Consider the following 27,565-nt stretch of genomic DNA (forward strand, 5'->3'; position numbering starts at 1 on the left):
TTGTGTGGGCGTTCATGAGTGCTGCCTGCAGTCTATCATGGAGGACCATTGGCAGTGTTAATGAACTCTTGCTGGGTGAGTGTGTGTGTGTCCACGCTGTGTTTGTGTGTACTTTTCTCCCAGCGAAATGAAGGGTTTGAGGTGAGAACAGTATTGATCTGAGAGCCTCATCAACTTGGTGTGAGGGGATGTCAACCGCTTGGCCAGATTCAGAGCAATTCCCCTTCTGTTACATAACAGGCGGCAAAATCGACCCTCAGATATCCATGAGCGTGCACACACACAAACACACACACACACACACACACACACACACGCATACAGTTGCGCACACAAGCAGTTCTTTCGCTTTCCACTCCGTACATGAGTCAGACACAGAGCATCGATTCAATTTTTAAGAGGCTGCAGTCATAACACAGGTGTTTTCAGCAGGCCTAGTTGACGTTTAAACATGCCCCCTTTGCTTAGAGGTTAGTGAGTAAAGAGGGTGTAACAGTCAGCCGGTTAACACAAATACCAAGAAGTGTCACATTAACACTCATCACCTCAGCCAATCCTGTAGCATTGAGCGAAATGACAGGTCTCTGACAGCAATGCTAATTACTGATAGCTAAATAGCAAGGTTGCAAAAGAGAAGGGGCTGAGCTGACGGCTGCATTTACATACATTTGCATGCTGATTAGAGGAGCTGTCATATTAGCAAATGGCAGAGATCAGAATGATTAAAAGGCAAGAAGAGAGAGTATGCGAACAACACGCAGAGAGACACAAAACATAAGATGAGCGATGACCCTACATGTGGCGGCAGCAGTTACAGCATGTTGCCCTGGCGACTACTCCAGACTTATGGGTTATTGTAATGGGGACTGAGAGATAAGGAGCAGCGTTAGTTTTGTTGCTTCAGCAAACACACAGCGGCTCCTTCGAGGAGAAAAACAGAGGATTATGGCACTTCAGTGGCACCCTGATCTGAAATTAGACGGCAGCTGGCAGGTGTGGACAGATTCACACACACGTACACACTCGTATAGAGCCGTGTGCATTCACAAGGGTGGGCTGGGGTGGATGTCCTTTAGTAGTTGTGTTCAACATCAACTCAGCAAAGCGTGCACGGTGTCAGCATCTTGACGTACTTTGAATGTGTTTTTTATTCATGTGGAGTTGTCAGATGGTTGTCAGATGCTTGGGGGATGATTACTGTCATTTCAGTCAAACACAGCTGTCTCCCTCAGTTATTTAACACTCTCAGTGTTCATCCTCTGAAGATCTTGATCATTGTATGGCCTGTCATGTTGACGGAAGTGCTGAACTGTGAATACGTGCGTGCGTACGCATACCTGAGTCCTCGGAGTCCTTGCTGTCGGGGGAGTCCTCCATGTCATCGTCCGACATCTCCATCTCCTCCTCTCGCCTGATGCCCATCAGCTGCTCGTTGTGCATGTTTCTTATCTCCTGCAAGACACAAGAGCCACAAGAGGGGTGGATCAGAATTTCAAAGACCCATGGGTGATGAGCGTATTAGCAGGTGCTAGGAGGAACAGGATGCACCTTGTTGATTCCAGTAATGTTAAGCATTAGCTGTAAGGAATACTTTTAACAGACCAGAACAAAGGAGATGAATAGAGATGAAAGGATGGTCTCAGAGCTGGGGATAAACTCCTCCTCTGGCACAGCGACAGGGCAGATGGTAGCACAAATATAGCCAGACCCCACAGTTTTATACTTTTCTGTTCTTGTTACTTGGATAAAACACTCACATTCACGCAGCTAAAATACAAAACAAGTATGTAACACTTATAAGCACAGCTCCTGTCAAACATGTCAAAGCACTAACCACATCAGAAGACACTGATTTAACACGACAAGGCACAAAATGTTTTCATGTGTTCTGTTTTGTTTTCACACACATCTGGAAACTCGATGTAGTAACTGTAAAAAACACCAATCTTCCCTGTTTCACATGCAGAAGCTCTAATGACTACATCTGTCTGGGGACCAGTAACCAGAAGCAGGTTTCAAAATGGTTTAAAGATTAAGGACAAACCACTGAATTGGACTGGCTGTAAATTAGCCCAAACCCTGCGTGTCTGTGTCAAGAGAGAAGCAAAACAAACAAACAAACTAATCCTTGTGATGCATTAAACACAACAGAGAGTCCATGCTCACACCAGACCGTGAACATGCCACTGATGAGGATCTGTGGGTTTTAAAATACCATCCAGCTTTCATTCCCTGCTGTGAGCTGATGTTTGAGCAAAGGCGCCGTGCCTCCATTAAAAGAAGAGGTCTGATGATAATGGAGCAGGAGAACAGAGAGCACGGCTAACTATAATATTAAGAGACACAGACTGACATCCCTTTTCCACTTCACATGCTTCAAGGTCATGGAAAAATGTTCACGCAACACAAGTGGATCACACTGAGGTCAGGGTCAGACATGGCGTACACATGGGTGGCTCAAAATACTTTTAAATGTTCTCTAGTATTTAAGACCTCATGCTCCGACAGGCAGATGCCTAAAATTTTACTTTCTTTTATCTTGTAACAATATCTCTGAAAGAAAAATTAGTCACTATTAGCATTGTCAAAAATATCGATTTATAGATATATCATAAGACATATGGATTCTGAATATCTGAAATGGTTTCAATACTGATTTTTCGCATTGTCGTTACTATAATGAAGTTTATTTACATAGCACATTTCAAAGCCAGTGAAATACAATAAAATAAAGATAATAAAGGAGAAAGTAAATTCAGTGACATAGCAATAAAATAGACCGCTCAGATAAAATCAGGATATACTTTCCGCTAGAAGTTCGTTTTTAGTAGAAACTTAAACGAAGACAGTGATTCAGACAGCTTTATATCCCCAGGCAGGTCGTTCCAGAGCCTCGGGGCCCTGATTTCTAAAGCTCTGTCCCGTTTAAGTCTTCAGCCTGGACTCTGGAACAGACAAAAGACCTCTGCCCGAGGATCTCAAAGTACGTAAAGGTTTATAAGGGATTAAAAGGTCTGAAATGTAATCTGGAGCCGGGCCATGAGGAGCCTTAAAGTGATCAATAAGATCTTAAAATCAATCCTGAAGCAGACAGGGGCCAATGTAAAGAGGCTCACACAGGTGTGATGTGATCGTACTTCTTGGTTCTGGTTAAAAGCAGAGCAGCTGAGTTTTGTACAACCTGTAGTCGTACTATCAGCACTACTTTGTTGCTCTCTCTTCTCTCTATCAGTGAGTTAACATGTGTAGTGCCCCTATAGCCCTGCCTCCTGTCACTTGCACTTTATTGCCTTTCGAATGTGTGACACATCAGAGGCTTTTGAACGTGTGCACTACAGCAGGAAAAACATTGTTTTCATTGATCTAAAAAAGTTTTAGTTTTCTACAGTCCAGTAGTAAGTACAGTTGTTTTTTTTATGTTATAGCCTTGCTATTTATCTTTCATTTAAAAAAATGTTACGCTCTCAATGTCAATTTTTCACTGTGGTGTATCAAATATAAAAATAGCATCAAAATATTGATTAGTTTTAAAGTAATTTTTGGGGCTTTTTGCTTGTATTTGATAAGACAGCTATGGCATGGAGAGAGGAGAGAAACTGGGGGAGTGACATGCAGCAGAGGGCCGTGGGTTGGATTGAGCCTGCGTCTACTGCAGCAAGGACACGGCCTTTGTGCATGGGGCGCCTGCTCTACCAGGTGAGCTAGCGGGTGCCCCCAAATAGTGATATTTCTGAGGGTACTGTATCAAAGGTAAAACTTCCGGTATCATGACAACATGAGTCACTATATTATTTTCTGAGAAGATGATTTGTGTCAATGCTTAATTGTCGCCTGGTCCTGGCTGAGAAAGACTTTCAATAAGAGCTTTCCTGACTAATGTATGCTATGGCTGTGTATTGGCAAGAACCAGGGGATTCGATATACTGTTCAATATAATGTGATACATTGTGAGACTGTAGACTAGATGATATTGTTGCGACTTATTAAAAAACCTTACTTAAGGAGCCAGCTCTGTGCCCTTTATGACTGCCTGTGTTCTTTGTTTTGACACCAGCAATATGTTGTTACGTTGGAGTATAAGAGGCAAATGGCTGAAGACAGAGTACAACAATGCTATCGGGCCACCAGGGGTTTAAACACAACAAAACGTAAACCACTGTCACAAATATTCACATGTAAATTATTAAGTAAGAATCAATAGTGTTTTTGACAATCAATACAGTATCACAAAATATAATGTCGTATTGTCTTACACCACTAATGTATACAACACGTCACCTATTATAGCAAGATCAGACAGTTAGGGAGTAGCCAAGAATTATTTGGGTTGATAATAATGTTATTATGACAATCCACAGTGTGGAACCTTCATCACAGCTCAACAAAGGCTTTCCAGTAAGATCCAGTCCAATATAGACAAGTCTGCTACAGGCAGGGAATCAATCAATATCACCTTAATAAGACTTCTGTCTCTCCTGCAACTTCAAAGTTCATGGAATGAAGTTCCATCAGAAATATTACTTCACTCACCTTCAGTAACCTTACAGCTTTGATAAAGCTGACTACCAGTGAAACACACATGTACATAATGTACCAACGACACCAGTGGTAAAGACATGAGTGCTCTATCAATGAAAAATCCCCCACAGGCTGAAAAATACTCCTAAAAAGCCAAGACGCTGCCCGCGAGTAAATAAACTTACAAGCATCTGTCAGCTGACATTGTCAGCCCGAGCCCATGGCAGAGGTCAAACAGGTACTCTACACACACAAACACACGCAGATACACAACCATCTGGTGTGTACGGAGAACACTGTGCACACAAACATTTACCGCATACACAAAGGCGCTCACACACCACACATAAACACTGTTGGAGGGAGGCAGCTGTTGTCTGACTCTGCCTGGGAGCCGCAGCTACTCCACGCCGCAGCTCGCTCCTCCATATTTCACCTCTGGGCCACAGAATCATACTGAATATACAATATGACTGAGAGTGAAACTGGCTGCCTATTTGATGATAAAACTGCCTCTGAGCAACCGCACTTACTTACCTATGCTCTTTACACCGGCCAGTGGCTGCCAGTCTGCAGCCTCTGAGGCAGGTCTCTATAATCTATGTGAAAATAAATTCGCATTAAGCCGTATTTCTGATTCGGAATTAAATCACTCCGTGTAATGTGAAAGAATGACCACTTGTGCTGACAGTTACAGAGAATTAGCACCCACCTCCGCAGCTATGTGCAGCTTTTCCAACACTTTTAGCACATTATTTTGGGTCTCTGACCTTCACACAGAATGTATGGTCGGGTCTCACAGCTCTTATTACTCCCACATATAAAACCTAAGGCAGTCGATTCCAGCTCACACAAGCTGAGAGTGTGCCACCGGCCCAGCGATAAATGACAGAGGGCAAGTAAACATGTCACTGGTGAAGAAATCTGAGCACCAAGAGTCCAAAGTATTTTTCTCAGTGGTTGGTGGTGACCAAACCAAAGCAAAAAGATGAGTAAATATTAAAATTGTTCTTTATTAAGTGACCAGAAACACGGCTCAGATGGGACGTTGTCAGTGGCTGTTGGATGTGTGTGTAAGCAATGGTTTACTGACGGTCATTTTCTACAGGTTCTCGGACTTCCTGGTAGGGCTGGGCGATATAGAGAAAATCAAACATCTTGATTTCAATTTTGCGATAATATTGCAGGGTTGACTACTGTCGCTCTCACAAAATATTCACACAATGAGATTTTTGATAAATAATCATCAGTAAAGTGGATATAATGACTAAGTGGGTCAAGGCAAATAATAGAACAGCTATAAAAATCGTGGACAAAAGCTGTAAATACAACACTAGCATATCAACACCTTAAAAAGTTGATATGGCAGAGTTGTTAGTAAACAGTTGCTTATTTACACATTAAGGAGATACCAAATAACATTGTAATTTATTTGTTTCTGGCCATCGGATAAATTTAAGTCCAATATTCACTCTCTTTTAGCCATTTTCCCTTTTGACTTCTGTTCAAAATATCTGTCTCTTTGGTTGCTACATGCTCCACTACGTTCACTAGCTGGTCACTTTGAATCCTTTAGGGTAGTGGTTCCCAACTGGAAGGTCGCGGGTCCTTTCTAAATGGACCGCAAGTGAGTGACGAACGTGTCAAGTCTGTAAAAAACACACTTTATTTTGAAGTACAGTGAATTTCCAGCACAGGGCTTTCATTTTCAAGTGCTGTTTTCTTCCACAGAGTGAGGAATAACAGACAGCTACTTGACAGAAACGGCAAACTGGCTCGACGACATGTTCAAATGCAAGTATGACACTAAGTGTATTAAACTGTGTGGACCTTGAACTAATGACTAAGGAAGAATCTGGACACTGTGGCTGGACCAGTTGGGAACCACTGCTTTATGGAGGGTATAAAGGTCCAGAGTGCAGGATTTAATGCATCTAGTGGTGAGGTTGGTTTGCCTGTTCTGGGCTACTGTAGAGACAACATGGCGGACTCTGTGGAAGAGGACTCACTCTGTATACAGATATAAAAGGCTGATTCTGAGGCAGCGGAAACACAATGATTCTTAGTTTCAGGTGATTACATTCCATTTCTGATATATCCTCCTAAATCCTACACACTGGATGTTTATTTATTTGATCCATGTTTTTTATTGCAGTTCAGTGTGACCTCACCTGTCTGACACAGGCTATTAAATGGTCTGATTCTGAGCTAATTCCCTACTGTGTATAAACTTACTGTGACCCTAACAGACAGCTGCAGAGACACAGATTTGATTTGGGCCAATGCGAAACCAAGTCTTCCAAATGACTTCATCTGTCTGTTCGCCTCTCACTCTGACAAACACAAACACACAATAAAACACAGTGTATGCGGTGTCACACTGAAAGGCGATAAACTTTGTTCTCACAGCTATAATAAAGTGTAAAGTAGCTGGAAGAGAAAAACCACAAAGAATGTTTGAACCAAGATGTCATTTCAATGATTTTTTTCTTAACAGTGTTTTCTGAATGGAGGACAAATTCAGCAGCGGAGTGTCCGCCCACAGTGGTCTCTTTCACTTGCATCTATGCATCACGCTGTACTCCCTGGTGTACGCAGTGTGTATACAGCAACTCTTTAGATGGAAGGGAGAAGAAAGAACGGACAGATCCCTGGAGGCCTTGATGAAAACACTCTGGTATTCACATAATAGATGTTAATACTTCCTACAAGAGTGCATATAGTTTCCTCCATGCCATACGCACTCCTATATATAGGAGATATATGATATATAGAGGAGTGAATCTCCAATGAGTGGATCCCCGAGAGACCCTCAAGGTCTGAGTGAGGGGCAGGGAGAACAATGCAAAAGCGGCCCTTACTGACGTCACACAATCAGACATGTACTCAAGCGTCTGCATAAAAACATGCATCATCCAGCTTCCTACTTACTCATCAAGTGTGTGTTAAGAGACCTCCACCAAAGCTATTATAAGCATACGTTCTAACAAACAGTCGCTGTCACGGATGGGTAAAGTTTTAGATTATCAGTGATATGACTCTGCAGCAACATTACAACAACAATTTTGCTTTGTAACACCTACCTTTAAAGAGAAGTTTTTGTACAAGTTGATTGCTGCTTCTGCTTCATCTTAAATCTGCTGTTTTATATACTGAGGTTCAAAGAGACTTACCAATCAGATATGAGCTTATATTGTCCATTAGACCCAGGACTGCACTCCACACTCCAGACCCTCCATTACATACAACGCGTTATCATGCTACAGTAACAACTGTAATGCCCCATTTGGCAGAGGGGGAAACATAGCAGGTAGTAGATGATATAAATGCTGTTAGGTTTGAGAACGCTTTTATGTCTTAAGATGTTCCTCCTTAAAGCTGGGGTAGACAGTTTCTTTTTTTTGCATCATTGGGCAAAAATCTTATAATTAATGTTAAGCATATTGTAATTCAAGTGGTCTGAGAGAAAACTAGACTTCTGCACCTTCTCTTGGCTCCATTTTTAGAAAGTCTGACAGGAGACACAGGTCATTTCAGAGAGTGGGCGTCTACTAGCTGTTCTACAACTGCAGATGGGTGTGCGCATGTGTGTTCAGATGGTGACAGCTTGATACAATGGTGGAGAAAGTTGCTATTCTGGCACTGGCAACAACTGGCTACACTGCAAAGCAAAAATGACAATGGACTTCTTAAAAAGAGAGTCTGATAGACGCAGAATCTGGTGACGCATTTTAGAGATGGAGAGAAAATGTTGCTATTAGTTTCGCTTCTGCTAATGGGGCTGCTGCTAATTCAAGTTAATGTTTATTAAGTGCAAAGAAGACAGGACGATAATTCTCATGGAATTGCCACTATATAACAGTCACAGTTGGGATGGTTGAAATGAATGACTAGTACTTGCACATGTACATGTTACTGAATTAAGTGTGTGCATATTTTGCTACTCTAGTAGGAGGGGCTTAAGACTAAAAAGGGAGAGCTGCAGACGGGGGGCTGTATTTTCAAATTCTGGTTTCATTTTTGCCTTTCCCAGAAAACTGTCTACCCCAGCTTTAATGATCCACTGAAACAAATATCCTTACAATTTATTGGTGCAGGGGGAGAAGGCTTGTACAGAGTTACCTGTGTCCTGGACACCCTTAGAAATGGAAAACTCACCCAGCAGCTTGTATCCAATTCTTGGGGCAGGGCAGTGATGGAGGAAGGGGAGGATGTAGGGGCAGAGGTTTGCACCTGGGTGTCTGTATCGAACACTGGCTGCAGTGAGCAGGTACCTGTTCTGTATCCAGGCTTCGTTCAAAGTACTTACTGTAACAAGGAGTCTGCTCTTTTGACTTCTGATTTCACCTATTTTGTCTTCTCTGGTTTGAGTATAATTATGTAGCATAAGCATCTAACTATCAAATAATAAAAATAAGGACTTTATAATGAGCAAAGAGGGAGACAGGCGTCGAACAAAATGGGATAAAGTCTAATTTTTTCCAAAATGAGGTGAACAACAGGATCAAATCCAAGTGTACTAACCTCTGCTTGTTTGCGCCACATGTCCAGGTTCTTGCGCTGAGCTTTGGAGAAATGGTCCCATGCCTTTTGTTTGGAAGCAGCTTGGAATACAGACACAATCTGTTCAACTGTGGCGGGATGCAGGGAAGGACCAGAGATCATCCAGAGACAGAGAGAGAGAGAGAAAGACAGAGGGCAGGTGGGAAGGAGCAGAGGAGTGAGAAAGTGGAGTCAACTAAGGATGTAAAGAACTCTGTGTGTGTGTGTGTGTGTGTGTGTGTGTATGTATGTGTGTAAGTGTGTAAGTGTATGTTTGTTTACATGTGCGTGTGCAAGCATGTGATCTACTTACCAGCTGATGCCAGTGCATCATCTCATGGATGGCTGGTCAGTTAGCTCTCACACGCTTAACTTCAACAACATAAATAAATCATACATTTTCCCAACATACTTAAATTATATATATGTTCCTTCACATGAAATGAAGCCCCTGAACACTGCAGCTCTGCTAATACTGACTCAATATTTATGAGCCAATGGACTGGCATCACAGAAGGGGTGGTCACTTTGGTCCAGATAGTGTTGTAGTGCTGGAGATTGGACCAGTCTCAAGACCACTTTTTGAAGGTTGTGGTCTAGTCTCTGACACGACCCCATTTTTACTCTTAGACAAAGAGTACTCTAGATTTTATTTCAAGACTGGTCAAAACCACAACTGCAGGGATATCATTACATTTCCTGTCCAAAAAAGGAATGTTGAATTTAGATGGTGAAGTTGATTTCAGCTTTTCACTGTTTGTATTTGTTGCTAAAAGAAAACAAAAATTCCCAAACATAAAAGTTACCTCTGCGTTTCATTTTAGCCCTGTTTCAACCAAACACTTTCGGTATGGTACCTTTGGAACCAAAAGTAACCCTTCAGAAATGGTACCTAGACGCTAGTGTTTCCACTGCAAACCGTACTCTTAAATGTGTGCCGGGTTGTTGTCACTCACTGCTCCGACCAGCACTCACTGTATTTCCTCATCCCCGGTGACACATATCAAAGTCTGCACCTCATTTATCATCCAAAGAACGAGGCTGCACGTCAACATTTTCAGAACAAAATAAAACAGGCTGCAGTGAGAGTCCCTCTCCATGGGATATTTAATAATAGTGGGTTTGTGCATTTAGTCATTCTCAGGCAAGCTCTGGGGTTTAGTGTTGCTGCAGCCCACAGGAACAACGCTCTGCAATGCTTTTTTCTCTCTCCAAGAGGCAGCAAAACATCCTTTAATTTTATAGTTACAGTTTACTAATAAAACTCTCCACGGTATGAACAGTGGTTACATGAGCCTCAAAACCAGCCACAACTCAGCCCTGAGCAGAGTGACCGTCTGCTGTTGACCAATCAACAGACTGCAGTGTTCACAGCTCCACCTTTTAGTACCAGATCTGTGTGCTAGGTACCCTGACAGAGGGGGGACCAAATATGGGCAGATGGTACAGAATGGTTCCACTGGTACCATCCACAACTTTTAACAGTGGAAACGGAAAAAAGTGTACTTAGGACTCACTTGTTTTCTGTGGGTGTTCTTATGGGAATCTTTCAGATTAATTTCAGAAGTGCTGAATGTTTGCACGTTCCACATTTTATCACAAGTCATGCAGTGTGAGACCTGCACTGGTCAGGTCTTGGTCTGAACTTGGTCTCAACCCCTCAAAGTTCTGGTCTTATCTCGGCCTTGATTCATGGTCATGTCTTGGTCTCCATGTAGGTGGTCTTCACTACAACACTGGGTCCAGGCTGAAATATCTACACTAGATAGCCATGACATGTTATCCTCTAAAGCCACCATGAAGTTGACAGTTGTAGTTTTAAGTAAAATGTCTTGAAAAATAACCTACAAAATAACTGTAATTGCTTTGGTGATCTGCCGACTAATTTGTCAAATACTTTGTTGTAAGACCAAATATCTGCAAAACCAAGGACACTGCCATCACCCTCAGCTGTGATTTGTGTAGCATATATTAGCGTGCTAACACACTAAACTAAGAGAGTGAGGGTGGCAGATGTTATACCTGCTAAACACTGGTGTGTTGACAAAGTCCTACTGCTCCTAAAGGCAGGCTAACAGAGCTGTTAGCAAGGCTGCAGACTCTTTGTCTTGCTTAACATTTATTTAACAAAGGGAATTTTGCTAAGCAACTGGCAGCTGCCAAAAATAACCTACTTTAAGCGTGCCACTGTTGGCCACTGTGCAGCTACTCTACAGCAGAGGGCTGTTAAGAATCTTGCCCAAGAACACCTTGTTAAAGTAGCAGAGTGTTCCAGATTTACTTTCCCTATGCAGATTTCTCTCTTCTTTTGAAAGGAAGGCTTCGAGCCTCGGTAGTTAACCCTTCATTATGGCTGTAACTGCAAGAGAACAGAGTACAAACAACAGCGGATTGAGCTGAGCTGAGCGAGCTTCTGTGGGTCAGGGAGTCTTAATAGGATCAGACCTTTAACTCTGAGGTTTCCACTGTTCTTACATGTCATGTGTGTGATGACAGCTGCCCCCGGGTCTGTATAGCACGTGTCAGATTTTATCATAACTGAAGTGTATTGATATTGTCATTCCTCTCTCAGCTATCTATCTGTTGTCATGTGGGTGGTCATGGAGGAGTGTATGGGTGGTCCGAGTGTCCCAGAGGTCCTAATGTACACAGGGGGGTGAGTCAATATGACTGCCAGCTAAGTGTGCATGTGTGTGAGCTGGCAGAGTGGTGAGAGAGAGAGAACAGTACAGGGATCAATAGCATCTTCCCAGAACCCTGTAATTTGATGGAGCAGATCGATGGTGAAGGCAGAGACGAGAGGAAAGGGTACAGACAGACTTTCAGGCCTGTGAGCTTATATGCAACAAAGTGGTTCAAATAGAAACTCTTTCCACTGAGGTCTGCGGATTATCTTTAGAAAAAAGGGGGCATTGTTTCTGGAAAGGCAAGATGCTTTTGAGTTTTTCAAATTTATTTTTTTTTTTTTTCAACGCTTTGAGCACCACAAATGAAATTCTCTGCACCTCCATTGTATTAGCGCCGCAGCAGAAGATTGAGAAGTCAATATCTCAAAACCAGACACATAAAGCGAGAGCTATCTGCATGGCGAGACACCGTCGGGATTAAGTGACAATATGTTTTTTTTATTTTTTTGACTTTTGGTGAGCTGACCTGTAAGGTGACACAATCAGAGACAGACCTATGTGGATGTCAACTAAAAGAGCAGACAAGCTGAATTTATTGGTATTGACGGAGAGTTGTTCCCAAGTGAAACTTGTAAAACCTCCTCACAGGAGGCCGGTCTCTGTGATATCATTAATATGACCAGCATCGCACCAGGAGGAAGGCAAGGTCATGAATAGGAATGTGTTTGTATGGGCTGAAATGATGGAGGATGGCTAATACAAGGACAACCTCTCTCTCTCTGTGCTTTATACAAACACACACACACACCTCTGTGTCTCCTACGTGTATTATTTATCCTATGAACGAAATGAAAACTGGGGACTTCACTTTGTTTTGAAGGATGTTTACGTTCTATTTAACATGCATGTGGTGGGATACGCGGAGACAAAGTGCCGCGGGCGGTGGTGTAAACCAGCAGCTGCACAGCCAATGCTGTCAAAGGTGGGTGAGAGCAGTCTGCTTCGCCTTCGGCCTTTCATCAGCTGAAATGAGCTAAGCATGCATTTGCTGTGTATGTTTGGCCTCCACTGTATTCATGCAATGAATGTGTTGGGCTACTTACTGCCTCCACCTGAAGGAAACATGGATTATATTCCGCTGCAGTCACAGGTACCAGTATCACTTTACCCTTCAATGTTTAAGATATTTGTATCTCGGAGGGAACAAAAAACGAGCAGGACACTGAATGCCGAGTGGTTTGGGGTGATAAAACAGAACTGTCAGAAAAAGAAATCAGACTTACCTTTGAGCCATCATCCCAAAAACAAACTAGCGTTAAACAAGACGGCTTCTGTGAGGCTATTCATCTCAATAAGCTTTATATCCACGATGTTTATTCCTTAGCACTTTACAATACTGTGCACACATGCACACACAAGAATATTATACTTACTTATTTCGCAGCAATTTGTACTTCAGGCACAAAAAGTCTTACAGTATGTTTATGTTTGTGTCTGGTCCTATGACAGGGAAACTTACACTGAACCAGAAACATGGCCATCGGTGGGACTCATTCTTATCCTCCCCCTGTACCTCTACTGCACAACAAGTACGCTAAATGTATTTTTGTTAGTCTACTGTCGCTCTGGCCGTCGTTGATACTATATCATACATCTAAGTGTCTGTGTGTGTGTGTAACTGAGAACAGAGCACTCACATTGACCAAGTATGCCGGACAGAGCGGTCTTGAACTTTTCTTTGGCCTCCTCCATCTCCTTCTCGTGCTGACTCTTCTCGCCTGTCAGCCGGCGGATGTGGCCGTTGGACGACTGGATCATGGAGTAGAAGTTGTTGGCGTTCCTGCGGTTGACTTCGCCTCGTTCCAACCAGGTCAGGAGCACACGCACTGCTTCTGGAAACTTGGCATCATCTTGCCAAGAGGTGAGGAGAAAGAGAAAGGAAGAGTCAGTCTATACAGGTCAGCAAAAATTTTAAGATTCCTGTTCAATCCAAGGTCTCTGAAGGTGGTGAAAGCAACAGCTGGCAGGCTGAAAAGGATTTGTTAAAGTGAGCATTACACTCATGTCCCATGTGAGACTGTAAATTCACATACACACACATTGTCCTCCACTCCGTGTGACATATACAGACAAGACTAGCTGAAGAAATCGACTTGTAGAATGCCAGGCACACGCTTTGATGCTCGCAGTGCTGCCATGTGAAAATGGCTGAAGCCAGGTTTAAGTGCATGCATGTTTACATATTACATTGTTGTTGCGTGATGTGTGTGTAAGCGAGTGTGTGATCAAGCGAGAGGGAGAGACAGAGAGAGATACGGTGGCTGTGCTCAGAGCAGACAAGTGTTGGCAAGGCAAATTTATTTACATAGCACATTTCATACCCGAAGGCAACCCGAAGTGCTTTACAGATTACACAGGTAAATGCACAATAAACAAATAATAAAAACAATTCAGACAAACAATCAAAAGCACACAGAATATAATAATAACACAAACAAACAAATCTGATCAAAAGGAAAATTAATTAAAAAGCAATGGTGAACAGGTAAGTCTTCAGCTTGGATTCGAAAGTGGTTCTGTGCTCTCCACATCTGAAGAGCACAGATGCTAAATGCAATGAGTTTTAACTCTAGGAACAACCAGTAATACAGAACAAGCCGATCTGAGAGGGCTGCGAGGTTTGTACAGGGTTAGGAGATCTGAAAAGTATCAAAGACTTAAGCCGTTCAGTGATTTATGGACAAGAAATAGAATTTTGAAGTTGACTCTGTGAGAAACTGGTAGCCAATGTAGTGATCTGAGTACTGGAGTTAAATGCTGAGCCCTTTTGGTCCTTGTTACAACCCTGGCAGCAGCGTCCTGGATCAGCTGAAGCTGTCTGATTACTGTCTCAGACCTGCCAACAGTCTGTAAAGTTGTCAAGTGGTTGTACATGAAGAGTGGAGGTTTCAGTTCGTCCATGAATAAATGCTGCAGCTCATCAAGACCAAGTAAAGTTCCTGTGTCTTGCCTCCCAACTTCTGGGTAAAGTGTCAGAATGATAGTCGATTAGTTTCAGTAAATCAGTAAGATTCATACATTTTTTTCATTAATGTTCACACCAGGCCTGTTATTCTGTGGTGCTTTGTTGTTGTTTTTCATATTTAAGGATTATTTCACATGTTTACAAGGCTTAAAGTTACAGGTTATAATATTCTACGGCGATTAAAGGTTTTCATAATATGTTATTCATATCAATTCATGCATAAATTCATGTCACTTCACCATAGTGCATAAGACCTAACCTGTACAAAGAGCATTTTATATGTAGACTGTGTCCAACGTTGCTCTGGTCATACTACAGAATGATTCATTACTTATGTAAAGTGAATAATAGAGGTCAACTGATAATGTTTTTTTAATGGCCGACATAATAACGAGAGTTTTGAGCAGGAAAAAGCTGGTAGCAGACTGATCGGCCGATAACACCAAGGCAAAATTGGTGCGTAAAGCTGAAAATTTTCTTTTCCTTGTACTGTGAAGGTCTGCAAATAGCCTAAATGTGGCCTGCTCATAAATGCTGGGACACAGAATATAATCGTTTTCATTCCCAGACTGCACTTGTGTAAGAACAGCATTAAAAACTCAAAACACTCAACAGGCTTGCGGTGAAATCAGCTGTTCCCCGCTACAAAGTCACATTCGATATTGCCACAAAAATGCAATTGTTGTCTGATAAAATTATATCTGATGGACGGTGAAAAATGTGATTGAGTTTGTTGTGCAGTTATGGCTGGAGCACACTGAATGCCGGTCCCTCCTGGTCTTGAAGTAATAATGAGTTAATAGTGATTTAGATTATCAGAAATGAATCTCACATGCCTCTAATAAAGAAGTAAAGCTGTTCTACTTTAGTTAATGTTCATTTAAATCATACAAATTATCTAAAGCACACATTATCTTGTGCAAAAACCTTACAGTCGTACCCACATGACAAGTGGAGGTTAAAGCTATCGGCCATTATTGGGAGCCATGTTCCGCCATTAATGATAGTATAAGTCCTATTAGCAGCCAAACCGATGAATCGATCGACCTCTAGGATTAAACAGAAGATAGAAGATTAGAAAATGTAAAAAAATTGCAATATTGGTCTAAAATAATTGCAATTAGATTTTTTTCCCTGTGTTGTTCAGCCCTAGTAGTGAGTACTTTTTATTTTGTTGAGTGAGAAGTAGACAAAGTCAAAGTCAGGGTTGACGTGAGCAAGGTGGAACTGAAAATAAAAGCTACAAAATAAAAACAGTAAACTGAAGAGAACATCAACAGCCGAACAAAAAGACATCTGTGCTATTGGATGAAAGGGAAAAAAGAGAACTGTACAAATGACAGACTGTCACATGCTTTGTAACAAAGCACAACTTCACACACCTCAACGACACCTGAGGGAAGTAGAAAGAGGTGGTCTGGGTAAAAAAAAAAAAAAAAAAGTTCTGCTTTTTATCATCAAAAGGGAGAATTGGCTGTGGAGCACAGGAATGTAACTGGCACTGGAAAAGGCTAAACCCCATTTTTTCCCCTCTGGGTGGAAGATTCAGGAAAGGGTGAACCTAAATCTGCACAAATAGGCGCAATGTGTGCTTTCACAACAGCAGCCCAAAGTGTGCAGAAACAAATCCTTGGCTAAAACAGCAGCGTGTTAAGAGTTCTTTACACCAGGGCCAGGGGAGGGAGAGCTGAAAAAGACACACGCAGATGGTGGAGAGGCAGAAAGTCACAGCCATTTTGTCATCGCGCAACTGTGACTGAGACCTGGAAGTGCCATTGCTCATTAGTAAAACAAGTTTATTCAGCCAGACGGAAACTCAACGGAAAGCTGAGAAGAGGGGGGGATATGAGAGTGGGGAGGGGGAAGAGAGACTGGAGAGGATGAGCAGAGGAGAACAGAGAGTGTGAAGAGGAGAGGAGAAAGGACAAGATAAGAGGAGCACGTGCTGAGGGAAGAGTAAACTGATATACTGTGTTTAACAGCCTCTGTGTAACGTCTTTTGAAAACAAATTCCCTGAATTTGTTAGTACATGAGAAAACTGCTTTGTCAGTTTTACCAGCTGCAGTTTAGGACTCCTCCTGTAAAGCCTTGGCTTACATTGGGCAAGCACACAAATACAGACACCGCACTTTTACTGTGTTCCATGGCATGAATAATGATCCATTTTAACGTTTGTTTGCTCATTAACAATAAGACATTTCATATTTGTTCGTGCCCTCAGGCTGATTAAAGAAAATACTTACCTCCTTTTATCTATGAAGGTTTTACTTCTTTACCAGCTCCGTATCTTGTATTTGTGCTATCATATCATATCATATGCGCATATTTTATAGTATATGTTTTATATTTCGCCAACCTTTGATCTTGTCTCCCAGCTGGCTGCACTCGTGCTCTGAGTAGTGGACGATGGGAGGAGGGGAGGGCGGCCGGAGGCGATCCTCCTCCATCTTGCGGCGGTGCCTCTCCTCTCTGGCCAACATGCGCTGGCGACACTCCCACTCGTAGAGGTCGTCTCGGGCCTGGGCGAAGTCCACGTGGAGACGGCCGGTGTCTTTTTTGTCTGTGCTGGAGCCCAAACGGATGCGGTAACCTGTGGAGGACCAAAGTGTTGAAATTTTAAAAAACAAAACGAAAGAGGAGATGGGAGGAAGTGGAAGATAGAAAGAGTAAATATGATGGGAGAAGCAGATGGGACAGCGGGGAACTGGCTAATTAAAATGAAAAAATCTGTCTGCTCAGGCAGATTCATGACATTTCACAATGTGCTGTGCATTTAGCGGGTGTGTGAATGCCTTTCATCTTTTAAAGATAAGATTTCTTTACCACATTTTGCTTTTTAGCCCTGATAGCGACATTGCTCTGGGGGTGGCATGAAATTTTGTGCAGACAAGTTCCCTAGAGAATGAATCCTAACGACCTTGGTGATCCCCTGACTTTTCCTCCAGCTCAATCATCCGGTTGACATTTGTGGTTTTGAGTTAAATGTCTTAACAGCTATTGGATGGATTTCCATTAAAGTCGGAGCATACAGTCATGTCCTTTTTGGTGAGGTCAAAATTTTAATATGTCCAACGCTTGGTTTATGATCAAATTCCTGATAAACTACTTAACATTCTGACTGGCCTCAGCTGCACTTTGTGATTAGTGCTAATTGTCAGCATGCTAACGTGCTAAACTAAAATGGTAAACATGGTAAAGATTAAACCTGCTGTGCATCCATAATACGTTAGCATGCTGCATTCAGTTGCCTGAGTACTAGGGCTGGGTATTGGTACTTGATACCTTTAAGATATCCACTGACAAAAGCCAGTATCAGCTAGTATTGAAATGTCTCCAGTCAAATAATACTTGTAGTCGATCCTGATCCTGATGCTTGCTTTGTTAATGTTTTTTTTTACCATTTCATCAGTACTACAAATGCAGCTGTAGCCAGTATCTCACTATCACTATCCTCATTCATATTTTAAGAAGCTACAAATTATATTCAGCCACAAAATAAACCTGAAAAGCTGAAAATCGGAACAGAAGCACAGAGAGTTGTTGCATAGAGATGATACACAGTCTCATCTAGTTGCATTGGTGTGAACCAGCAGGTTTTAAGAACGTTGCAGATCGACGCATTGCAAGGAGTTGCCTGTTTCAACTCGTCTTGTTGCAAATCTTTCGTCTGAATTAGGTTTGAGGTTACTGGTTTTGGCACTGGTATTGCACTTTCTGAAACAATACCCAGCCCTACTGAGCGCAGTCCCACAGAGCCTACACACACAGCAGGGCTGCAGCCTCTCAGTCTTGTTATTAGACATTTGACAGCAGAGAGAAACAAGAAACAAAGGGGAGGGAGAGGAGAGGGTGACATGTGACAAAGATCCCTTGTCGCATTCAGACTGAGGAAGTCACGGTTACGTGGTTTCCACCTTAAGACCACTGCAGCACCGCAATGCCTGAGTGCCTCTAATTTTGACAGCTGTCACCCTCACACTTCCCATTCACACCGAAAGGTGCCTCCTTTAATAAATACAAAAGTGATAATCAGAAAGTCGTTCATCTTCCAGACTGCTCAGGGAAATGAAAAAAAAAGAGAACAACGACAAATGAAACGGTGAATTATGGGCACCATACATCTTTTTAATGCAAATGGAAAAACATGCCTGGAGGCGTGGATTTGAGTCAACTGAATATAATATAGGAAAAGGGAGGAGGAGACCAGAGAAGGAGACTAAAGAGGTGCACACATGAGCTTTAATCTATACGTTGCAGGATTTCCTTATCAGCCAGCTGAGGTACTTCCCATCACCAACCTCAAATTGTAGACTAATTAAAGTCTCTGTGAAACGGGAAGTTAGAGTGTCTTTAGCTTCTGTACTGTGACATCCTAGTAAAACACAATAGTATAGTTGTATACTAGGGATGCATGATATCCTCCTGAGACCTGTGTCCTCATAAGAGACATCACATTTTGTGTTTACTTGACCTTATACTTCTTTCTGATTAACTTAGACCTGTTGTCCTCATTCGTGGACACTTTTTTGTGCCGTCCAGTGGTAGTAAGAGCACAATATACTGATCCATGTAAAAACAAGATGGCAGCCATCTGTGCCAAGTCAGTCTGCAGCTGATCCCAACACAAAAGTGGACATGGTCCAAAACCTGATCACAGTTTATGACTGAAACTTGTTTATTCATGATTAATACGTCTGTAGTGTGAAATGGCAACAAATTTGACCAATTTTAGCAACAGTAACAAGCTTTTACACTATTAAATAGGAAGTGTTTTTTGAAGTCATTGGGTCTTTATTGATGTCTCGTTTGAGGACATAGGGACTTAATTATCGTTGGTAATGTTTAGTTTTATATACAGTAGAGGCCAAAAGTTTGGACACACCTTCTCATTCAATGCATTTTCTTTATTTTCATGACTATTTACATTGTAGATTCTCACTGAAGGCATCAAAACTATGAATGAACACATGTGGAGTTATGTACTTAACAAAAAAAGGTGAAATAACTGAAAACATGTTTTATATTCTAGTTTCTTCAAAATAGCCACCCTTTGCTCTGATTACTGCTTTGCACACTCTTGGCATTCTCTCCATGAGCTTCAAGAGGTAGTCACCTGAAATGGTTTCCACTTCACAGGTGTGCCTTATCAGGGTTAATTAGTGGAATTTCTTGCTTTATCAATGGGGTTGGGACCATCAGTTGTGTTGTGCAGAAGTCAGGTTAATACACAGCCGACAGCCCTATTGGACAACTGTTTAAATTCATATTATGGCAAGAACCAATCAGCTAACTAAATAAAAACGAGTGGCCATCATTACTTTAAGAAATGAAGGTCAGTCAGTCCGGAAAATTGCAAAAACTTTAAATGTGTCCCCAAGTGGAGTCGCAAAAACCATCAAGCGCTACAACCAAACTGGCACACATGAGGACCGACCCAGGAAAGGAAGACCAAGAGTCACCTCTGCTTCTGAGGATAAGTTCATCCGAGTCACCAGCCTCAGAAATCGCAAGTTAACAGCAGCTCAGATCAGAGACCAGATGAATGCCACACAGAGTTCTAGCAGCAGACCCATCTCTAGAACAACTGTTAAGAGGAGACTGCGCGAATCAGGCCTTCATGGTCAAATAGCTGCTAGGAAACCACTGCTAAGGAGAGGCAACAAGCAGAAGAGATTTGTTTGGGCCAAGAAACACAAGGAATGGACATTAGACCAGTGGAAATCTGTGCTTTGGTCTGATGAGTCCAAATTTGAGATCTTTGGTTCCAACCGCCGTGTCTTTGTGAGACGCAGAAAAGGTGAACGGATGGATTCCACATGCCTGGTTCCCACTGTGAAGCATGGAGAAGGAGGTGTGATGGTGTGGGGGTGTTTTGCTGGTGACACTGTTGGGGATTTATTCAAAATTGAAGGCACACTGAACCAGCATGGCTACCACAGCATCCTGCAGCGACATGCCATCCCTTCCGGTTTGCGTTTAGTTGGACGATCATTTATTTTTCAACAGGACAATGACCCCAAACACACCTCCAGGCTGTGTAAGGGCTATTTGACCAAGAAGGAGAGTGATGGAGTGCTGCGGCAGATGACCTGGCCTCCACAGTCACCGGACCTGAACCCAATCGAGATGGTTTGGGGTGAGCTGGACCGCAGAGTGAAGGCAAAGGGGCCAACAAGTGCTAAACACCTCTGGGAACTCCTTCAAGACTGTTGGAAAACCATTTCAGGTGACTACCTCTTGAAGCTCATGGAGAGAATGCCAAGAGTGTGCAAAGCAGTAATCAGAGCAAAGGGTAGCTATTTTGAAGAAACTAGAATATAAAACATGTTTCAGTTATTTCACCTTTTTTTGTTAAGTACATAACTCCACATGTGTTCATTCATAGTTTTGATGCCTTCAGTGAGAATCTACAATGTAAATAGTCATGAAAATAAAGAAAACGCATTGAATGAGAAGGTGTGTCCAAACTTTTGGCCTGTACTGTATTCATCAGGTCCAACTGATCCCAGATAGCTTGCATACCAAACAAAAGCTCGGGTCTCAGGAGGATATGTAACACCTCATGTGACCGATAACTGATACCGTTATCGATATATCCACTTTTTTTTACCCACCTAAATTTAGTTATCATCAAGCCTCTGCTAATCTAAATTAAATCATTTCCATTTGATCGGACAAAAGTGGGTGTGCTTAGAGTTAAATGTGATACGAAGCTACAGCAGACTGTCTGCTCACCTTGCCGTTAGATCAGGAGGAGGACGAGGGAGAGAATGAATGACTGACTTAGACCTTCGCCACATTGTTTTGTAAATAACAAAGTTTTTGCCCTCTGATATCCAAACACATATGTATCTCTTCTTATCTCTCTCCATAATGCTCTGTTAGCTAACTACTACATGATATGTACAAAACAGCTATCTGGCCATCCAAAGTCTCATTTGATTGTATGAATGTTTGTAAACACCCCTGAGTGACAGATAAGTCATCAAACCTTTTTACAGAGAGAGAAAAGACAGAAATGTATTGGGGTCTACCTACCTACAACCTCATACCTATTTTGTTTGTTGGATCCCTTCATCCCACAATAAGGGAATGCCCCACATACTCTTCTTTTAAAGGACATCTTAAACAATGGCTCAAATCAAATCAAAAGTGTGACCACTAACTGGACTTGAGTCTACTTGAACATAATTTTCTATTGTTTTGTTTTATCCTGTCTGGGTCTGGTATCCTTCTGTTTGTATAATGAATTGTCTTGTGTTTGTTATCTCCTCTATTTGTATTTTATCTATTTATTTATTTATTAGAAACTACGGATGCAAATTTGCAGCTTTGCTATAATCCGGCATGTTTACAGAGATGTATGATCGATGTTCATTAATGTGCACTGTCCCTATCCAAATAAGAGTTATTATCATTATTATTATTATTATTATTATTATTATTATTATTTGACTGTCAAATGAGATAAATATTGTAAAAATACACTATTTTTTTCACCTTTATTTGACATACAATATGATATATGATCAGTTAACGAAGGGACAAAGGATTAATATTGGGAGAATGTATTCATTTCATGGGGACTTTGACAGATAGTAGAGAAACCACTGAGCATGATTTATTGGGGTTTACCTGCCTGCCACCTCATACCTACTTTAATTATTGGATCGCTTCATTTGACAGGATATACTGTGACTGTAGGGTTTTGTTGAGTACAGAGGGCCTTCATCCTTTAGTCAATACACAAGAGAGATTTAGGGAGGCCAATTACTTCTCTAGAGGCACTGAAAGACCACAATATCGCTCATCATTATTACGCCCTCTTCTACTCACTACTTCCCTCTTATCCTCACACTCTCCTCCTTACTCAATTTTCACTAATGGCTGGTTGCGCATCTGAAGTGAAATTATGCCCATTTTGTGATTTAATTGGTTGAAATGATCAGAGAGTGTGTTAAGTGTGTTTGGGTACACATGTGTGCGAGTGTGTGCGCTCTGCCTGGACACAGTAATGATGCCCAGTGTGATTCACTGTGAGGACCGACACACTCTCATCACAGGAGGAGGGGTGTGTGTGTGGTAGATGCCAGTACAAACTGGAAAAGAAATGAGTGCGAGTTCGGGGGTTTCGACTTCAGTCCGCTCTCGCTGCTTCAGGCTCACAATCTACTACTACTTCAATATTTCATATGGAGGAGATCTCAGTGAGCTGGGGCTGCTGGAGACTGTGTCATTGCTGGGTACTGTGTTTGCACAGTGTGCGTATGTATGTGTGTGTGTGGGTGGGGTATTATTTATGAGAAAACTACACAGCTTTGTCATCTGGCTAATATATGGACTTCAGCTCCCACGTCTCACTGTAAGAATAGAGGCAGACGAAATCACGGGACCTCTCATTCAAACTAATTGCAACAAGAACACACACACACACACATTTGCACATGCATGAACACACACTTAATAACGCTGAGAATGCTACTGAATTGGCTGCTGGGTTAAATGGGTTTTTCAGCGTAGGAATATACGTCAAGCTCACAGAGATTAAAGATGTCTGGGCTCAAGACGCTACTGTGAAAATGAAGAACCATAAGCTGCTGTCACGTTGTTAGTAGAGATGCTTTTTTTGGCTTAATGGTCATTTATATCTTCTGTAGTGTGAGCCTGCCGTAAGCTGTAGTGGACCTCTTATTATCCTCAACGTCAACCAACTGTGCTCTCCAATGGTAAAGCCAATACAGTTGTGAAAAGGAAGGAACTCCTGGCTCTGTTTGTGTTTTTCTCCTCTACCCTGAATAACTCAATCTTTAAGGTTTGTAGTCCGACCACTAATTCAATTATTTTACAGTATTTTACAGTTTCCTAAAGGTATGGATATACACAATATAGAAATAGCTTATCTTCACACCGATGGTCTCATTTGCTGTTGTAGGTCACGCACAGACATCAGCAGAAACGAGAAACTTTTGCATATCCAGTTAAAAGTTCCTTGTAGCGGCTTTAAGCTCTGTGACTGGATATTTCTTTATAAAACTCACCTAGGGTTTTTTTTTTTTTTTATGTACAAACTCAAGGCTTGTATCTTCAACTTTTTCCCTCACCTTCCCACTCATTGGCGGCCTCAGTTTTTGCCCTTGGAGGCTGAAATTTGGGCTGGAGGTCGAGCATCTGTTTGTGTGAAGGTGTGTGTTTGTGTTCATCTACTTCTGAACTTGCTCAAGATTGTGAGAAAAGATTAGTCATGAGCCCAAGGACAGCTGAATAGGTGTTCATGCCAGCTATCAAAAAGATGCAACTCCTCCATACATGCATGAGTGTGGTCTTATCTAATGCAGCAGGGTGTCTACAGGTATCAGACACTTAAATGTAATGCTCTGTAAGACCTTTTCGAGATAACGTTTCACTAAATTTATGACAGATGCTCGGCCAAATCATCATTTTCTTATTCAAGCATTGCAGGTTAAGTGTAAAGGTAAGTATACATGTGGTCCTGTGTAGAGGTAGGATTTATGTAGGAATACGGTTATCAAAGTGTGTTAGCTTAATCAACATTTTGCAAACAGGTAAGAGCAAGTATAAAATAAAAAGACAGTTTGAGGTTCAGTTGTAAATCTAAGGATTTGTAACATCAGAAATGTGGACTTTCAAGCAGAAGAGCCTCATTTCAATATGAAGAATTAAAAAAAAATATGAATGGAATTACATTAAATGTTTGTGGCAATTAGGATCGCACAAATTCAAGACTATTTACTGGCTTTGAAAGTTTAATATTCATAAAATTGAATTCAAGACGTTTGAAGACTTTACGGACCTGCAGACATCCTGAGTGAATTTGTACTTGTTTAATCAATGAACCAGATATTTTCTGACGTAGTTGTTTGTTGTCAACTGGGAAAAAGCTCCAACTGTAACATTACATTGTCTATCGGAAAAGTGAATGGGAGTTTTACTTCAGGGGACAAGACTGTGTGTATTGTTGCCTGACATTTGCCTGACACTGACACAAATACATCGAAATATGATACCAGTACGCACTAACACAATGAGGTTTTGGAGTTATGACAGCTTACCCGACAGGAAGAGAGCCTTGTCCACGGTAAACTCTTCAGCAAATCTGATATGGCAGAAGTTTTTCTTGCTCTTGCGAATGGCAGTGATATCACCGCACTGCCCGAAGACCTCCATGATGAGCTGCTCCGTGGCGTTCTCCGGCAGACCGCCAACAAACACCGTCTTACAACCTGGAGGGCGGTCTCTCGTGGCCGGAGGGGGAAGGTCTGTTTAAAAGTAGTGGAACAAAAGCAGAGAGAACACAGTTATGTATCAGCCATTACTAGGTTGAAGTTGAAAAGAAAAAAGAGAGTGATGAAACTGTGCGCATTTATGTGGAAATAACACAGCTGAAATACAAACAACCCGAGAAATGATTCAGCTGTCCCAGAACTGAAACTCGATTTTGAGCATGAATTATGCCCTTTGAGAAGCTGAACACAATGTGTGTAATGGCAAGAAGAACATACTGTTCTGATTATATCACTGCTGGAGATCATTTTGAGGAGCAGGTCTGATTTCCTGTGTTTTGTTTTAACTCAAAAAGAAATATGTATGCCTGGACGTATAGTAAATACCAGGAAACCCAAATAACAGCAATGTTACGCTGTCTGAACACAGAAAGAAAACAAGGAGAAGCAGCTGCTTACTTGTAACTCAAATCCACAAATATGATCCTTACTTTAAATGCCAATATTTGAATATCATAGACACCAACAGGTTCAACAAATAACAAAAGCCTGCTTGTTTTCACTGTATAGACCACCTACCAGGTGTGCCAATATACTAAACATGCAGAGAGGTAAAAAAAAATATGATGTAACTGAAACTCTCAAAAAATATAAGAACAGATTCTGCAAGAATATTTCACCTACCAATAAGATCATCTGTATATCAATTACTCATCCAACGTTATGATGAATTCATGTTTTTCTCTCATGCCTTCAGTGATCAAAGAACCCAAACATGGAGAGAAATCATAGGGGTTTTTGTTTCATAATGGTAAAACTATATCAACACATCCTTCTACAAACACTCACAGAACTCACACAGCATCATCCAAAGCCCCGTTTCCACCAAACACTTTTAGTATGGTACCTTTGGAACCAATGTAACCCTTCAGACACGGTACCTAGACCCTAGGACTCTTTTTATCAATGGAGTCTGACTGTAAATAGAGCACAGATTTCACTTTTAGTTCAGTTTTAAATACTATAGTTTTAGCGAATATACATGTGTTTGGGGAGTGCGGAGCAGACGACTGGATAAATGAGACTTGGATTATAGTGCACGAGTTGTGTGAGAGTTTGTAAATGGATGCCTGGACATAGTTTCTCTGTTCTTAAACACGGTCCCCTATGACTTTACTTCATTAAGATTTTTGTCTGTTTTTGGATTCTTCATTCACCAGAAGAATGTGAGGAGAACACAGCTGTCTTCACCAAGTCAAACACACTGGGTAAATAACTGATATAAAAATGGTCATGTGGGGTTGAAGTGTTTCTTTAAGAGGGGGAAGTGCCACTTCGATAGGTACAAAAAGGAGACACCTCTGCTGTGGCGATAAATCCACACATTATGACAGAGAGAAACAAAAAGCAAAAGCAAAATATCCAGAAGGTATAAATGACAAATGAATCCCCCTAAAAGACCTGGGGTCAAACTCCACATTCAGAAGAAGAATAAGAGCCAAGTCACAGCAACATTTACAGAAGAAGAGAAACTAAGTATGTAATACGATCAACAACTCTGGAAAACGGGCCGCATTCCTGAGCTTGATGCTGCAAAATTCAATTAAGTCATATTTTAAACATAGCACTTATGACCTAAAAAATGATAAAGCTCGATGCATGAATAATGATAACTTGGAGCAGTGTGCTCAGATCGTTTTTTTGTTAGATAAATGTTAATATCAAAACCATTCCATGCATGAAAATGAAATCCTTTTGGCCACAAAGTGATTGCAAATCCTCTCATGTGGAAGGTCCCCTGCATTGCCGAAATCACTTATTCAACACAGATGAGTGTTGACTGATCTAATCTCCAATAGATCAGGCTTCTCATCCATGATGAATGTGATTAGCAGGGTCTATGAGGAGTGAACCAGCTAATCAGTGGAACGCTGAGGACGCTGTCCTGTCTGCGAGAGAAAGGGCCTTGCAATCACTGCTACTGATGCTCCCACCCCTGTAGATGTCGATACTCTGAAAAGAACTGGAGTTGAACTTGGTCGGATACCTGAGGTGTATCAGGAGGGCCTACTGATCAGCAGCAAGTGGATTAATTCAGATATCTTGGGGTCTTATAGGCGTGATCAAAAGGATTTCAAGACTGAGCATCGGTTGGGTGCAGGAAAACAGACTTTGCATCAGCTTTCTCTCGCTGTCAGACAGAAAAACAGCCTAAGTGGGGCGGTAAACTTCAGTAACATCACTGGTGCTAAACAGAGGAGTCTGTTCTGTATACAAACAGTTGTTACAGAAAGATGCGTTCTTCTGGTCTGACAGCTCTTATGCGCTGCATTCAGAGTTTCAGATCTGGCTGATTCCTGTATTTTAGACACTCATTAGCCAAAACAGAAAGATATAACACTCTCATTACCCTCTGACATCTCTCCACTAAACTCTGAGAGCGAAAATATGTTCAGTCAGGGCTTGTTTTCCTAAAAAACTTTAAAAATAATATAACTCCAGCTCTCAACTGTGCAAGATTTGGGTAGTGAAAGAAGGAAGGAGATGACAATACAAACAGCTGAAATGAGGTTTCTCAGCAGGGTGGCTGGTCTCATTCCACATGACGAAG

At 41.7% G+C, this 27,565-nt stretch overlaps 1 protein-coding gene across 6 annotated transcripts in view; it reads right to left on the reverse strand.

Moving 5' to 3' along the window:
* The window catches only part of enox2 (ecto-NOX disulfide-thiol exchanger 2), a 282,746-nt gene that overhangs the window by 28,129 nt on the left and 227,052 nt on the right, over positions 1–27,565 (reverse strand). For all 6 annotated transcript variants that reach the window (XM_078169459.1, XM_033633105.2, XM_078169457.1 and 3 more), the window contains 5 exons: positions 24,784–24,990; positions 17,070–17,303; positions 13,385–13,597; positions 9,043–9,149; positions 1,338–1,452 (listed from right to left, as the gene is read on the reverse strand). In XM_078169459.1, the coding sequence (XP_078025585.1) occupies positions 1,338–1,452; positions 9,043–9,149; positions 13,385–13,597; positions 17,070–17,303; positions 24,784–24,990 (876 nt within the window). The remainder of the gene's footprint in view (positions 1–1,337; positions 1,453–9,042; positions 9,150–13,384; positions 13,598–17,069; positions 17,304–24,783; positions 24,991–27,565) is intronic.

The sequence above is a fragment of the Epinephelus lanceolatus genome, chromosome 7, assembly GCF_041903045.1.
Source record: "Epinephelus lanceolatus isolate andai-2023 chromosome 7, ASM4190304v1, whole genome shotgun sequence".
NCBI classification, from domain to species: Eukaryota; Metazoa; Chordata; class Actinopteri; order Perciformes; family Serranidae; genus Epinephelus; species Epinephelus lanceolatus.